Source organism: Rhinoderma darwinii, chromosome 5 (genome assembly GCF_050947455.1).
Source record: "Rhinoderma darwinii isolate aRhiDar2 chromosome 5, aRhiDar2.hap1, whole genome shotgun sequence".
Taxonomy (NCBI): domain Eukaryota; kingdom Metazoa; phylum Chordata; class Amphibia; order Anura; family Rhinodermatidae; genus Rhinoderma; species Rhinoderma darwinii.
Window position 1 is genome coordinate 306,714,375 of NC_134691.1, and position 14,809 is coordinate 306,729,183.

The 14,809-nt window shown below is 41.7% G+C and overlaps 1 protein-coding gene across 1 annotated transcript in view; it reads right to left on the bottom strand.

The window, feature by feature from the left end:
• PTPRN2 (protein tyrosine phosphatase receptor type N2) overlaps positions 1–14,809 on the bottom strand; it is a 721,223-nt gene that overhangs the window by 529,863 nt on the left and 176,551 nt on the right. Inside the window, exon 3 of the mRNA XM_075827406.1 lies at positions 1,148–1,261. Coding sequence (XP_075683521.1) covers positions 1,148–1,261 — 114 coding nt within the window. The remainder of the gene's footprint in view (positions 1–1,147; positions 1,262–14,809) is intronic.

Sequence of the window (14,809 nt, forward strand, 5' to 3'; positions counted from 1 at the left end):
CCATGGAAAAAAAAAAGGCAGAAAATTTAAAGGGGTTTCCCAGGACTTTAACATCTTTAGGATAGGCCTTCAATGTTTGATCAGTGGGAGGGTCTAACCTGCGGGATCCTCGCTGACCAGCACAATGCTTCAAGTCTACATGAATAGACATAAAAGTCCATCAATACTCTAAGCAAGTTTCAATCTTTGTAGAGTTCCTGATGTTATGAACCTGAGGTTCACACAAAGACACATCCAACCATCTGAACAATCCACTGAGTGACCAGACCTATGTTCATTTTAGTCCGTAATATGGTGAAGAACCAACCACACACAGTCTTATACAATTACCATTTAACTTTGATTTCTTGGTATTGTTATCATCAACTGATACTGATGAGGAGCAGTTCTATATTTTGGCCAGTGCTGTGGCCACCCATGGCACAGAATATATGGACAATTAAGCAATGTCACAAATGGTTCTTAAATGTTCACGTCATGTACATAGTCTTTTAATTTTTACCTACTATTAACTTATAAATGACCTATTTGTCACGTCGAATGAAAGTTGTGCCAAAATTAGGCTGGATTCACACAAGCATATTACGTCCGTAATGGACGGAACGTAATTCGGCCGCAAGTCCCAGGTCGAACACACTGCAGGGAGCCGGGCTCCTAGGATCATAGTTATGTACGATGCTAGGAGTCCCTGCCTCGCTGCGGGACAACTGTCCCATACTATAATCATGTTTTCAGTACGGGACAGTAGTTCCACGGAGAGGCAGGGACTCCTAGCGTTGTACATAACTATGATGCTAATGCCAAGCTCCCTGCAGTGTGTTCGGTCCGGGACTTGCAGCCGAATTACGTTCCGTCCATTACGGACGTAATATGCTCGTGTGAATCCAGCCTTAACTTTTTATGACAAGTCAATCAGGCAAGTCATAAATGTAAGATCATAAGAAAGAGCAGATCCTGGTCCCAACTGTGTCCCCACTTTCCATAAAGAGTAGGTTGCACAAAGCATAGTCATCTAACTATTAAAATAAAGGAGTTCAGAGATCTGTGGGCAACCCTGCTGCCGTCCCCCCACCGATCTGATTTACATAAATATTTATTTTAGGACAACCCCTTTTATATACAGTCATGATAAAACACAATAGGTTACCTCTATGTGAGAGCTTCTGAAGTATAGTCCTAAGACGCTGGACAACAGAGGGTGAAACTTCGTACTTGAATACGTCTATCACCGGTAGCCGCTGACAGCTCCCAAACACTCCATCTTTTTAAGAGAAAATAAAACACATATTTTAAAACTTGTTATGAAAAGTATGTTTTATATACAGTAATTGTATGCAACATTTCATTACTCCGCGCAACAGATAAACAGTACTTAGAATGCAAAGAGGAAAAACACTTAGAGAAAAAAATATGTGATTGATGATTTTTTTCTGTTGAAGTAACATAGAAACTAAACAGGGGCAATAAATCTTGTATAAAAGCACACATTAACATTCAGGAGGCATATAAATCTCCATCTCCTCAGTGTGTATGACAAAGATATACAATATCTAGGAGAACTGATAATGTAGCAGCAGATTTTAATTGGTGTTTGTCTAGTCTGTTGATTGCTGAAAATGTGACAAGAAATAGATTATTTTTCATATCTGAGTTTTGTTTCCTATTGATGGCATCGAAAGGGAAATGAGCGATAGTAAAAATTAATGAATGATAATGAATCGGAAATGGGTTATATATTTTTTATACATAAGTGGGAATCAGATTAGATAGTATACTGAAGAAATACAGCAACCGCACTAAATGTTTTTATTTTTAATATATTACCCTCTATTATGCCTAGTTAAGGCCTGACAGGGCAGTGCATACCGAATACACGACCAAAGGGTGTACTTACAGGCTAACTGCAAAATCGCCGCAAATCGCAATCTAAACGCATGCGCTGTTGCAGTGCAAGATTTGGCCACATGGCAAAATATGTTCCAAAACCACACCGTGTGGATACACCATAAGGGGGTAGTGCTTTACTTAGGAGAGAATCCTTAAAGAGTAACTGCACTTTCAAAAACTTTTGATATGTCATAGAGACATACAGTATCAAAAGTTTTGATATGTGGGATACCGGGTGCTGGGAACTCCACCGTTGCTCAAACAAAGGTGCAGAAGAGCTCAGCTGAGCGCCCTGCACCTTTGACTGTAATCGGTGCTTTTCGTTTGCTCAAAATGCTCAAAAAAATTGTTTTCGAATGACTATTAAGTTTCAAAAAATCTCCCCTTTCTGAGATAAAGTGTCCCTTTAAAGCAATGTTCTTTAAAATTTTCTATGTTCATAGAAATGTTAAGCCTCATGCACACGACCGTAAGTGTTTTTAGTGTCCGCAAATGTACATCCGTAGCCGTCCGCAACTGCGGAAGCGCCCATAGGCTTCTATGGGCGAGTCCGTGCGGAGAAGTATAGGACATGTTCCATATTTTGCGGATCATTTCTATGAGCCGGACACACATTCGTAATACACGGAAAGGTGTCCGTGGTCAATAGAAATTAATGGGCCCACAATTTCATCCGTAATTACCTGATCCGTAATTACAAATTAAAACTACGGTCGTGTGCATGGGGCCTTAACGTAAAAAGTGCAGATATGGATTTTATTTCATTGTTTTTCTGTTGCCTTTTTTTCCGTTTTAAATCACTGGAGGTGGAAAATGGCACAACTAGATTGTGGGAAAAATATAATAACCCATTTCTTTATCACAAGTCTGCTATCGTCTTACCCATGTTACTATCTTCTCTAAATAATAAAATACTGTATGGTCACTGTATGAAAATTATAGGATAACCTCACATTAATCATTTCTACTGCTCACTGGGGGCCACTGGAGGCTTCTCTTTTTGTTTCTGTTACCAACATGACTGAGAACCTTCCTCTCCTAAGTTATTTTTGTAATAAGATCCACTTTGGAACATATATGTATGAGAAAAATAAGCAAAAACCATCACGTGAAGACATTGTTTTTTTGTCACTATTTTGACAAATGTTTAAAAACGACCAAGATACTGTATGTATTTCAAATGGCGAGCATCTTGTACATTTTGGGAACTAAACATAGTCGCTATTCTGTGTGAAACAGGATATTTTTTATCATGGTAGATCTTTAGTAACTTCTATATGACTAGAGTCTGCAGATATCAACCTGAGAGAGCCATTCACAGAGTGATCCTCTAGTAGCAGGTCGCGGCAAAAATGAGAGTGGCCTTTTTGAGTGGTGTGGCTTTTCTAAAAGGGCGTTCCTTAATATTTTCAGACCCCCTATATTAATATCGCCACCCAGACCAGACCCCTATATTAATATCAGAACCCCTAAATATATACAGATCTTATATACCTGTAGCTTGTTTCAGGAAAACATCCAAGCTCATAACGCTGGGTATTAAAGGTCACTTTAAAATAAGAAGGCTTATTATATACTCTGAAGCAAATAAATCAAAATCTTCCTGGATGGTGTCTGCAGTGCACACCAGCCTATAGGATTTTCACTAAATCACTTGATTTAGGGTATATTGGGCTAGTGCAGCACAGGAGAAGGCATAATGCCACGCAACGTGTAGCGGGCGCTAACCACTGCGCCTTGCTGATAACCCTGTGACACCAAGGAGCTTCAGACTCAACCCTTATGGCAGCCAATGGTGAGCGGTAGTTCTGACGTATCTGTCCTATGTCTGGCTTTGAGTCCTTCCTTCTCCTGCTGGCGCCAAGGAGGAGGAGACGGTGCCAGGCAGTCGGCCTTTACTCTCTCATCAACTGGATTCCTGGCACATGGGGGCTGCATGGGTTTGCTAAAATTTAAGCAGGACATCTAAGAACCAGGTAAAAGTCTAGGGGCTAGGTAAAAACCATTATTGAGTGGATGACCAGGAGAGGGGGGCCTTAAAAACGTGTGAATCCCGGTAAAACTGGTTGGGTTGATATGTCTTGGCCTGGCTTTCGCGATATTCCACCAGTAAAGAGGGTGTCCATGTCCCTAATGACCTAGGCAACTGGAATTAGCACTCTAGATACCACATTTCATGCTTAAACCTGTGAAAAAAGCAGCTGCACAGGATGCATAAGATAAGGATGCAAAAATAAGAATCTTTATTAACACCAACATATATACAAACCTGACATTATAGAGTGACAAGTAATTAACTATTCAAACAAGAAGATTGAGGGCGCTGTTCACAAGAGCTTACAATCTACTAGGAATTAGGGGGTGTAAAAGATGTAAAATATTGGAGAAGACACATAAAGGTGTGAGCCCGGGTAGTGTGGCAGACACAGAGATGAGGAGATGTCAGGAGGGGTAGCACTGTGGAGAGCTTTATGGAGAAGAGTTAAAAGTTTGAATTGATTTCTAAAGTGAATGGGCAACCAGTGCAGTGACTGGCATAGGGTAGAGGCACTAGTGTAGCGGTCCAGTGCAGTGACTGGCATAGGGTAGAGGCACTAGTGTAGCGGTCCAGTGCAGTGACTGGCATAGGGTAGAGGCACTAGTGTAGCGGTCCAGTGCAGTGACTGGCATAGGGTAGAGGCACTAGTGTAGCGGTCCAGTGCAGTGACTGGCATAGGGTTGAGGCACTAGTGTAGCGGTCCAGTGCAGTGACTGGCACAGGGTAGAGGCACTGATGTAGCGGTTGGTCAGAAAGATGAGCCTGGCTGCTGCATTCAGGATATAATGGAGAGGGGAGAGTTTGGTAACGGGAAGACCGATTAGTAATGAGTTACAGTAGTTAAGACGAGAGTGAATCAGAGCAGCAGTTAAAGTGCTGGCTGTTTCCATAGTGAAGAAAGGTCAAATTCGGGAGTTGTTTTTGAGGTGCAGGTGATATGAGTTTCTAAGTGATTGAATATAGTGAGTAAGGCCTCATTTACACGAGCGTGTGCGTTTTGCGCGCGCAAAAAACGCTGCGTTTTGCGCGCGCAAAAGGCACTTGGCAGCTCCGTGTGTCATCCGTGTATGATGCGCGGCTGCGTGATTTTCGCGCAGCCGCCATCATAGAGATGAGGCTAGTCGACGCCCGTCACTGTCCAAGGTGCTGAAAGAGCTAACTGATCGGCAGTAACTCTTTCAGCACCCTCGACAGTGAATGCCGAACACAATATACACCAACCTGTGAATAAAAAAAGACTTTCATACTTACCAAGAACTTCCTGCTTCCCCCAGTCCGGGCTCCCGGCCGTTGCCTTGGTGAACGCGTCCCTCTCTTGTCATCCGGCCCCACCTCCCAGGATGACGCCGCAGTCCATGAGACCGCTGCAGCCTGTGATTGGCTGCAGCCTGTGCTTGGCCTGTGATTGGCTGCAGCTGTCACTTGGACTGAACTGTCATCCCGGGAGGTCGGACCGGAGTTATCAGTAAGTCAGAACGTCTTTTTTTTTTACAGGTTCATGGATTTTCGGAGCGGAAGTCACTGTCCATGGTGCTGAACCAGTTTAACGCTTTCAGCACCGTGGACAGTGACTGTCTCCTGACATCGCGTACCCGAACATTTTTTACCGGTTTCGGTCAAAACGAGTTTGGCCGAACCCGGTGAAGTTCGGTGCGCTCATCTCGAATTTGACACTCCGTTTGGATGTTTGTAAACAGAAAAGCACGTGGTGCTTTTCTGTTTACATTCAGGAGTTTGACAGCTCTTGCGCGAATCACGCAGTTCGCACGGAAGTGCTTCCGTGCGGCATGCGTGGTTTTCACGCACCCATTGACTTCAATGGGTGCGTGAGTGCGCGAAAAACGCACGATTATAGAACATGTCGTGAGTTTTTTTCTGCGCACACGCGCTGAGCGCAATTCACGCATCGTCTAAACTGCCCCATTGACTAATATAGGTGCGTACGACATGCGTGCAAAGCACGCGCGTCGCACGCGCGTATATTACGTTCGTGTAAATGAGGCCTAAGGGACAGACCTGAGTTAAACATAACCCCAAGCCAGCGGACGTGCTTTCTGGGAGTTATAGTAGTGCCACACACTGAAATTGAGACATCAGGTTTAGGTAGGTGAGTTGATGGGGAAAAACAAAAACCTCAATCGCTGCATTTGCTGCAGTTTTGCAGCGTTTACCAAAATATTTACAGAATTTTCTTCCTATTTGTATAAATAAGGTTGAGTTCACATGCAGTATTTTTGTTGCGGTTGTGATTTTTTTATGCTTTCTTCTTTTTTTTATTACAGTTGAATATTTTACTGTTAATTAAAAAAAAAAAAAAAAAGCATTTAAATAGTGCCAAAAGTCACCGCAAAATATCTGAAAAAAATTGTTAAACATTTTAATAATAGTAATTTCACAAAGTACATTGAATGTCCTCAAAAACAAGTCGTGTAAATTCCGAACAATTCCATTTAAGGAACGCATTTATACATACCACAGAGAGGAACTATTACATGTCAATATAAATAACAAACATGATTGTATATGTGGTTAAAAGCAGGCGCACTAAATAGCATAATGTGTCAAATTAGCTGAAGTGTATTTTCTAATACATAAAAAGTGAAAGAAAGCTTGGGTAATAACGAAGTCTAATTTTTTTCGTTATATGCCATCAGAACAAAATGACAGCCTCCTCATCAACTGATTCTAGAGTATACCTACTAATTATATCCTAATTAGGCTTTATTTGGAGCACGGTTAATTAAGTTTGCTTCCTGTAAGCGGAGAGATGCGGTGTCACAATTCAGATTGCGCTTCCATCTCTCATACAAAAGGCTACTGTAATTCAATAATTGGACTATTCTCTTTTATTCTCCATATGAATGTTCATGTACATTACAAGATCTGTTTTTAGAATGTAATTTTAATTGGACTTAGACCAAGAAGGCTTAAAGGGATAACAAAGTTGCACTTATTGATTATTACAGCCGTTACTTATAGTCTTAATACGGTGAGAAAAATAAAATGATGACACATTTTTGGAAAAAGAAGAATTTATTTATAGCGTCAGATACCGCAATGTGATATGACCTTTACACTAATATCATCATAATAAACCCCCTTCCTCTGGGAGCCACCATGACGAGCAACTGATCGCCATAGATCTGGCTCCCAAGATCCCTGGCAAACAGCTGATTTTGCCAGGTTAAGTCAGACCAGCCAAATTGTTCCCCTGCAGATGAAATATAGCATTTAATCTCAACCATTCCACCGGAACAAGAGGCGTTAGGTGCTCTTTAGGCGAGAACACCTTTAAAGGCCTTGGACACCTTTAGGGTCTTCTTTTTTTATTATTATTGAAATGCATTTATTTAGAGATAAAAAATAACTTGACTTAATCAGAACTCGGCTTACAAAATCGCTCAGGAGCACACAATAGCTGATGTCAGCGGAACCGTCAGTGCAGCTAACTGATGGATTCAGATCTGTCTTTTCTATAGTGAAGTGAAACGCTGTATTTTTTTAATAAGTCATTTACAAAAGTTATTTTTATCACTTCAATTAAAAAAAATGACCCCAAAAGTGATTTGTGTACGTGTTGTACTTGTGTGGTAGACGATCAATAAACCTACTTTCTGTACCTTAAGAACATTTCCACAAATGAGTAGTAGGGCTTGTGTATCAGAATAATGGTTGCAAATACAATGCCGTATGAACCATGAGGTCTATGTGGTTGCTATAGAGCCCCTGGGGAGAGCGGGGCCAGTACTGGTTAGTCCCATACCTTTTGCTACTGGGTGATGAGAACATGTGCAAGACTCCCCACTCTAGAGAAACTGAAGAGGTGGGGAATCGGACCAAGGGTCATGGAAAGGAAAGGAGGGGGAACAAACACCAAGCCCTTCAGTTCTAGGTGAAAAAATTATTTCTCAGAGTACTAAACATATAATATCAGAAGAGCCGTACCGCGTGGAACTTGTAATGTAGCAAATTGAACTTATGGTGACAATTGCAGAACCATACAGTTCAATCAAATAAACCAAACTCCTATTAATATACTGCCTCATTTATAGAGATGTAGCAGATGCCAGATTGTCTGCTGATGCCTGCTGACATCTAATTGGAAATGTGTTAATTGTGCTCTAATGTGCTTTATTGCTTTGCAATACGCAGAGCTAATAGAAAATGTTTTGTTTTTTTACATTGAACACATTGCTTTTCCTATAGCTGCCACCAACTTGGAGCACATCGTCTATGTGTCGTCAACACAAAAGCAGATAAGAAATGCTGTATCTGTAGCTAATGTAATTATAAGTCATGGTATATGACAGCCACATTTCTTATATATGGGACTTCTGTCTAGTTCTTTTTTTTATATTATTATTATTATTATTGAGCAAATCTGCTAGATTCAGTATCATTATAACTGCATACTTAAAGTGTCAAAAGCACTGTAAAAAAAATATCAATGATATTTGGTTTAATAAGCAAATCAAGGAGCACCTCTAAAATATATCCAACTTCTCCCCATATATTGTTGGAAATGAAAAACCTACTTCTTTACGACTTTCTCCCATTGCTCCCAGACTGAATCAAATCTCTTCCATATACGTCTGATTATGGTGCAAAATTCTAAAAAATGTTTTCAATAGTACATGTGAATGTATGTGGCATCTTTCTGACCTTCCAGAATACTGTAGTTCCCCTTTCACTGCTGGAAGGCTCCCTGTAAATGTTCAGAAACCTCCCCAGTTCCCAAAATATACATCAAGAAAGACACAGTTAGAAATAGAAAGGGAAGAGGGGGATGCAACTGCATGATCTCTCTCTCTCCCTCTCTTTCTCTGTCTGTGAGAGAGGGAAGGAAAATAGGAAAACATCTGAGGTTCTGTTCACATCTGCGCTTTTCCGTTATTCTGTTACGTCATAGAAACAAAATAATGAGAAAAACACCGGATCTGTCATAGGACATAAACTAACTGCGCCGGGCAAAGCCTATTGACTCTAATGTTGGGTTTCTGTCCTGGTTTCCGTCATTTTGCCAGCTAAAACAGCACTGCGTGTTGTGCTATTTTGTCCAGAAAAAATTACGGAATCTGATGTGAAATAATATATCCATGACACATTCAGAAAGTATTTGAAGACTTTTAAATATTAATAAGGCTTTTTTGAAGAAGGAAGTGACAGAAGCCAAAGTAACAGAGGTCTCAATCATAACGTATCGCCGACTATTCCGACAGTATGACAAAACTCTGACTGCTTTTTGTGTGAGCAGACAATATTCAACTCACAGGAGGCTATATATTAATTTGATCTTTGGATATTTATTTGTCCAACATATTTAAGCACATTCATACAGGACTGTTATTGGTATATCACTGCACCTCAACATACATTATTATGGTTAAAAATAAGGTCTTTCACCGACATAATACACCAAACCGGTTGTAAACTGCAGAAGAAATGCTGTCACAGAAAGGTCACTGAGCAAATATGACTTGTTCATGGATTGTTATGACAGACTCCACTGTGCAACCAATTAAATGTTCAGTGTTTCTTAAAAGCCATAGGACGCCTAGAAATATACACATAAAATTCATGTACTTAGTATTTAATTTGTGGTCATCCTTAAAGGGGTCGTCTACTCATATGCCCTATATTGACAAACGGATACCATGGGTTCCTGCTTCGGAGATCCTCTATTAGCCAGCAGGGAGAGCTCTGGAGGACTAATTGCGACCATGTATTGTATGGTTATCTGTAGGCACCACATAATCATACATTGCCCCTATAGAGACTTGTGGAAATACTGACAGCTGTTATCTTAAGGGGGTCTAACAGCTGGGCTGGACCCCCAGCAATCAACTCACCCTTTGGGGAGCGGTCTCAAAAAAAGGGGTTATTTATGAACAGCCATAACACCACTGAATTTTAGGGACCATATTACAGCTGCAAAACCCTGCAGATTTATTGTCCCAAACTAAGATCGCTATAGGGTTTTATGGTGTACTATATTCAGTTTAGCAGAATCACAGCAGTCCAGTTGTTATGGATGCTAAAATGCAGTCATAGTACAACCATGTGAAACCAGTCTTAAAGCTACAGTGGAAAATGCAAAAAAAGTTTTTGTTTTGGAACATGTCTGTATACTTTTATACGTTTTTGTATAATGGACGTTAATGGCAGATCTGAAGGAAAAACAAGGTACAAAAATGTCAGTACCCTACTACAAAACAAATCCAACAAATGTCAACTGTATGACACTGTTTACCAACAATAATACAGCTTCATTCAGTATACTGTAACCAGTGGGGGATCATCATATGGGCGGTTCGGACGGCTGCCCAGGACCCAAGGCCCCCAGCGGGCCCATGGCTTCCCGAACCGCACATAATTTAAAAAATCACTGAGATAACTATGCAGTGTGCTAGCGCCGCCAATGGCCGTAAGCCGCTGCTCATGGGGAGGAGGGGCAGGGAGAGCAATAGCAGGGGCGGGCAGGGACGGAATAGGGTCGCTGCTATTGGGGAGGAGGGGGAGGGACAGCAATTGCAGAGGCGGGATAGGGCTAGCAGACGGGCATCATGATTGGCACATCTGCTAGTGGTAGAAGTTAGAATACGCCTCTCTGACAATGCATACACCACCTAAGAGGAACAGGAGAGCAGGGAGATGGTCATGCGGTGAGGTTACTTTGGTACTCGCCTCCTGCCCTTACCAACTTTAAACTGATCGGCCGATGCTAGGGGGGGGGTAAAAATATACAGCAAGGGGGGTCCTTCTAACTCACTGAAGAGGGCTCTGTGGGGGGATAATAATTCTCCCCCCCCCCCCATAGAGTACTCAGCAGTTAGATGCTCAACCCCTCCCGTGCTGTATAAAAAATACTCAGGGCTCTATGGGGGGATGGGGGGGATTACTTCCCCCTTCATAGAGTCCTCTGCAGTCACTTATATGGTTAGACCCCCCCTTTCAGTATAATCACCCCCCCCCCCTTTCCCATAGAAACCTCAGTAGTTACTAATATAGTGCAAGGGGAGGTCAGATTGTCTGACTGACTGCTGGGGGCTCTATAGGGGGGATACCGCCCCACACAGGGACATTAGAATCAGACACTTAGAGCCCCCTATAGAGCCCCCAGCAGTCAGTCAGACAATCTGACCTCCCCTTGCAATATAACCCCCTCATACAGCCCTCAGTCGTTATTTTACTACAAGAGGGGATATGCCATAAATGTCAGATAGATGCGGGTCCTACCTCTGGGACATGCATCTATCTCTAGAACGGGGCCCCCTAAACCCAGTTCTACCTCATTCTGCTCTCGCTGCCTCCCGGCCACTTCCTGACTTCATGGTGGGGAGTTACGAAAATAGCGTAAGTCCCATAGAACTGAATGGTGCACCATTGACTACAGTGCAGGATATACTGGTCCAAATTTATTAATAATGGTGCCAATGAAATAATTGAGGATAGTTGGTGAGAATGTCTCTTAATAAATTTGGAATTTGAACAATTTGAATTACTTCTTATACTTGCTATGAGCAGCCCGTACATTTGTGCCTGTAATGTGCAGCTTCATTAACCTTTGCCTTAATTGAATAAGTCTAAGATTACATTTACAGCTTGACCACTCTTACTGTTCTCATCTGTTTATTTATGAGTGTGAGAAGGCAAATGTCGCATAGTAGGTGCCGCTCTTGAACCTGTGCAATTTCTGCCGAAATCTGGGGTAAACTGCGTAATAAATGTGGGCCATTGTGTCCCGTTTTATTTACGCGGATTTACACTGCTTTTTGCAGCATTTTTGTGCAATTTTGTGGCGTTTTATTATGTGTTTTTTAGTGCGACCAGATGTTACATTAATATCACATGCACTACATACAACTGCGTTTAGATTTTTGGCAATTTTGTGGTCTGTGGAATTTTTTTTCCACAAACAGAATGCTCTGGGTGTGGTGTTTTTCAGGCTTTTTTCGCACAGGCTTCTCTATAGGACTTCAAAAAGTCATAAAAAATGCATGTAAAAAATGACACCAAATCAAAAACGGCACAAAAAAAGGCCACTATAAACGCCATGTTTTTTTATACAGTTTAAAACGACAGCAATTTTCTGTGTGTGAATCCGGCCTTACTGTTTTAAGAGGTTTTATGTTTTGAGACATACCTGCGTTTTCACCCCTTTCAGGATGCAGTCACATGCGGCAGATTTTGTTAAAGAGATTTCTGCGACTGAAAATCAGTTCCATTTATCTGAATAGAACTTGCAGAAATCCATACACCGCAGAAATAAGCACATTCAGATGAATGGAACTGATTTTCAGTTGTAGAAATTCCTGCAACAAAATCTGCTGCGTGTGACTGTATTCTAATTCAGACGTGGCGGAATTACTGTTGAATTCTGCTGTAGACAGTCCGCAGTGGAGTTCTGCAGAAGCCGTTTTTTTCACATTTCTAGGTAACTTAGGTCAGACATGGCAGAAAATAACTGTGCGGAATTTAGGCTGCGGTGCAGAATTTTCCTACCGCAGCATAAACATTATTTTGCGGAGAAGCAGCAGATTTTCACTGTGGATTTCAGCCTTTGCAATGCAAGAACTGAAATCTGTGGCAAGTCCACTGTGATATCCGCAACGTCTAAATTACCTGTCAAATATGAAAATGTTTCTGCAAATTTGCAATGAATCCGCAGTAACATTTTCAGTGGAAAAATTCTGCCACATCTGAACATGCCCTAAGGGTACGAACACACCGGACGGATACGCTGCATAAGTACACAGTGTTTCCATCCTAGAAACTGCAGGGAATTCCGCCCGAAAAACCGCACCAAATCTCGAGTGGAATGTTCGCTGCGGAAATACTGCAGGACAAAAAAAAAAGTTCATGCTTACCCCCGCCGTAGTCATTGCGACACGTCCTTCTGTTCTAAGGCAGCTCGGGCTTCTGGTATGATGCTGTAGTCCATGTGACCACTACAGCTTTTGATTGGCTGCAACAGTCACATGGGATGAAACATCATTCCAGAAGGCTGAGCTGCGCTCAGAACAGAAGGACGCATCACCATGACTATGGCCGGGGGCAAACTTTTTCAATTAATTTTACTTAATTTTTTTTTTTGTCATTTTGTGATTTATGTGGCGGAATTGCAGCGTTTTTAATTCAATGGGGATAACCCGCAATAGAAGAGCAGTGATTCTGCAGCATAAATCGACATGCTGCGGATTAAAAAAACGCACCACAGGTCAATTTATGAACGGTTTCTTGACTGATTTTTTCCGCTGTATGTGGATGAGTTTTGTTAAAAGCGCACCCGCACCGCTGCTACTTTAATACGCTGCAGATTTTCCGCAATGAAATCCGTTGCAGAAAATCTTCAGTGTATACGCCCAGTGTATTCCTATCCTAATTCAGATTTTTAGGTGCCCACTTTTACCTGTTGTTTATATTGGTCTCAGTTTTTAGCAAAACACTAATTCCTGTGGAAAGTGTCAAAAATTACCTTACTATATATTTATGGGAAAAGCTCTATTGTTCTATATTCAACTCCTGTATTAGACTGCTAACTTTTAAAAAAGGCTTGGCGGCAAATCAGTTCTGAAATAAGTAAATGATGTCAGCCGCAAAGTTATTCATCCAATCTTCTACTAAAAACACTTACTAAATATTAAATAAACTCTTATCATAAATAAAACAAAAAAGGTGCTGCTTTAAATTGTAAAAGATTTTACATCCTATTTGTATGGAGGGACTGTAGTGTGAAGACATTTATTAGTGTTTCAATAATGTGCAGCCACTCGTCTATGCTTTCAATATAATTACTAAAATGGGTTTAATGGATTCTGAAGCTAAAAAGAGGAACATCAAACAGCCACTGGGAGAAAAACAGAATAATACATAAGTGAGGGATCGCGGCCAAGGTGTATGCAAAGAATAATCAAGATGTTGTAGCATAGTCGTAATGCATTGGTGATGGCCCCGTGCTATTCTTGTAATACAAAGGTAACTGTCGTAGAGGTTGTAAAGACACATTCTCATTTTTGTTGCATTTTCGCACCAACATGAAACGGGACTTGATCGGTTCCAGATAATAAAATATTCTAGAGTATTGGATGACATTAGAAAAGTAGATAAATAAATGCTAATACAAAATATGCAATTATAACTTTGCTTTTTAATCAGAAAAACTTCTTATTGGTTCTGTCTGCTTAGGCCACATGCACACGAACGTATTTTTGCGGCCGCAATTCACCCGCAAATCTGCTTTCGCTTCCGTGTTTCCGTTAAGAATACGGAAGGTATTGAACTTTATTTGAACTTGTCACATGTCCCAGTCTGTGAACTTTGGCACGCCCTGCCGTTGCTATGGCAATGGATCCGTCAAAAACGGACGGCACACGGAAACCGTCCGTTTTTTGGACAGACCCATTGACTTCTATGGGCCCCACGGTCACTGAATCACTGACCAAAGTAGGACATGCTCTACTTTTGACGGAACGGAACATCGGAGGTATATTACTCTATTAGGGCATGACCAGACGTGGTGTATTTCTTCCGCCACTGTCCGCATCAATGCCGCACATAATCTGCGTTGCAGATTCTGTTGCGGCTCTGCCTAAAATGGGCATTAAATTGATGCAGACTAGCCGTTGCGTATTGAGGTGAAAGTACTTCCCTTCTCTCTATCAGTGCAGGTTAGAGAGAGAGAAGGGACAGCCCTTTCCCTAGTAAAAGTAAAGGAAATTCTTACTTACCCGGCCGTTGTCTTGGTGACGTGTCCCTCTTTCAACATCCAGCCCGACCTCCCTGGATGACGCGGCAGTCCATGTGACCGCTGCAGCCTGTGATTGGCCTGTGATTGGCTACAGCCGTCACTTGGACTGAAACGTCATCCCGGGAGGCCGGACTGGA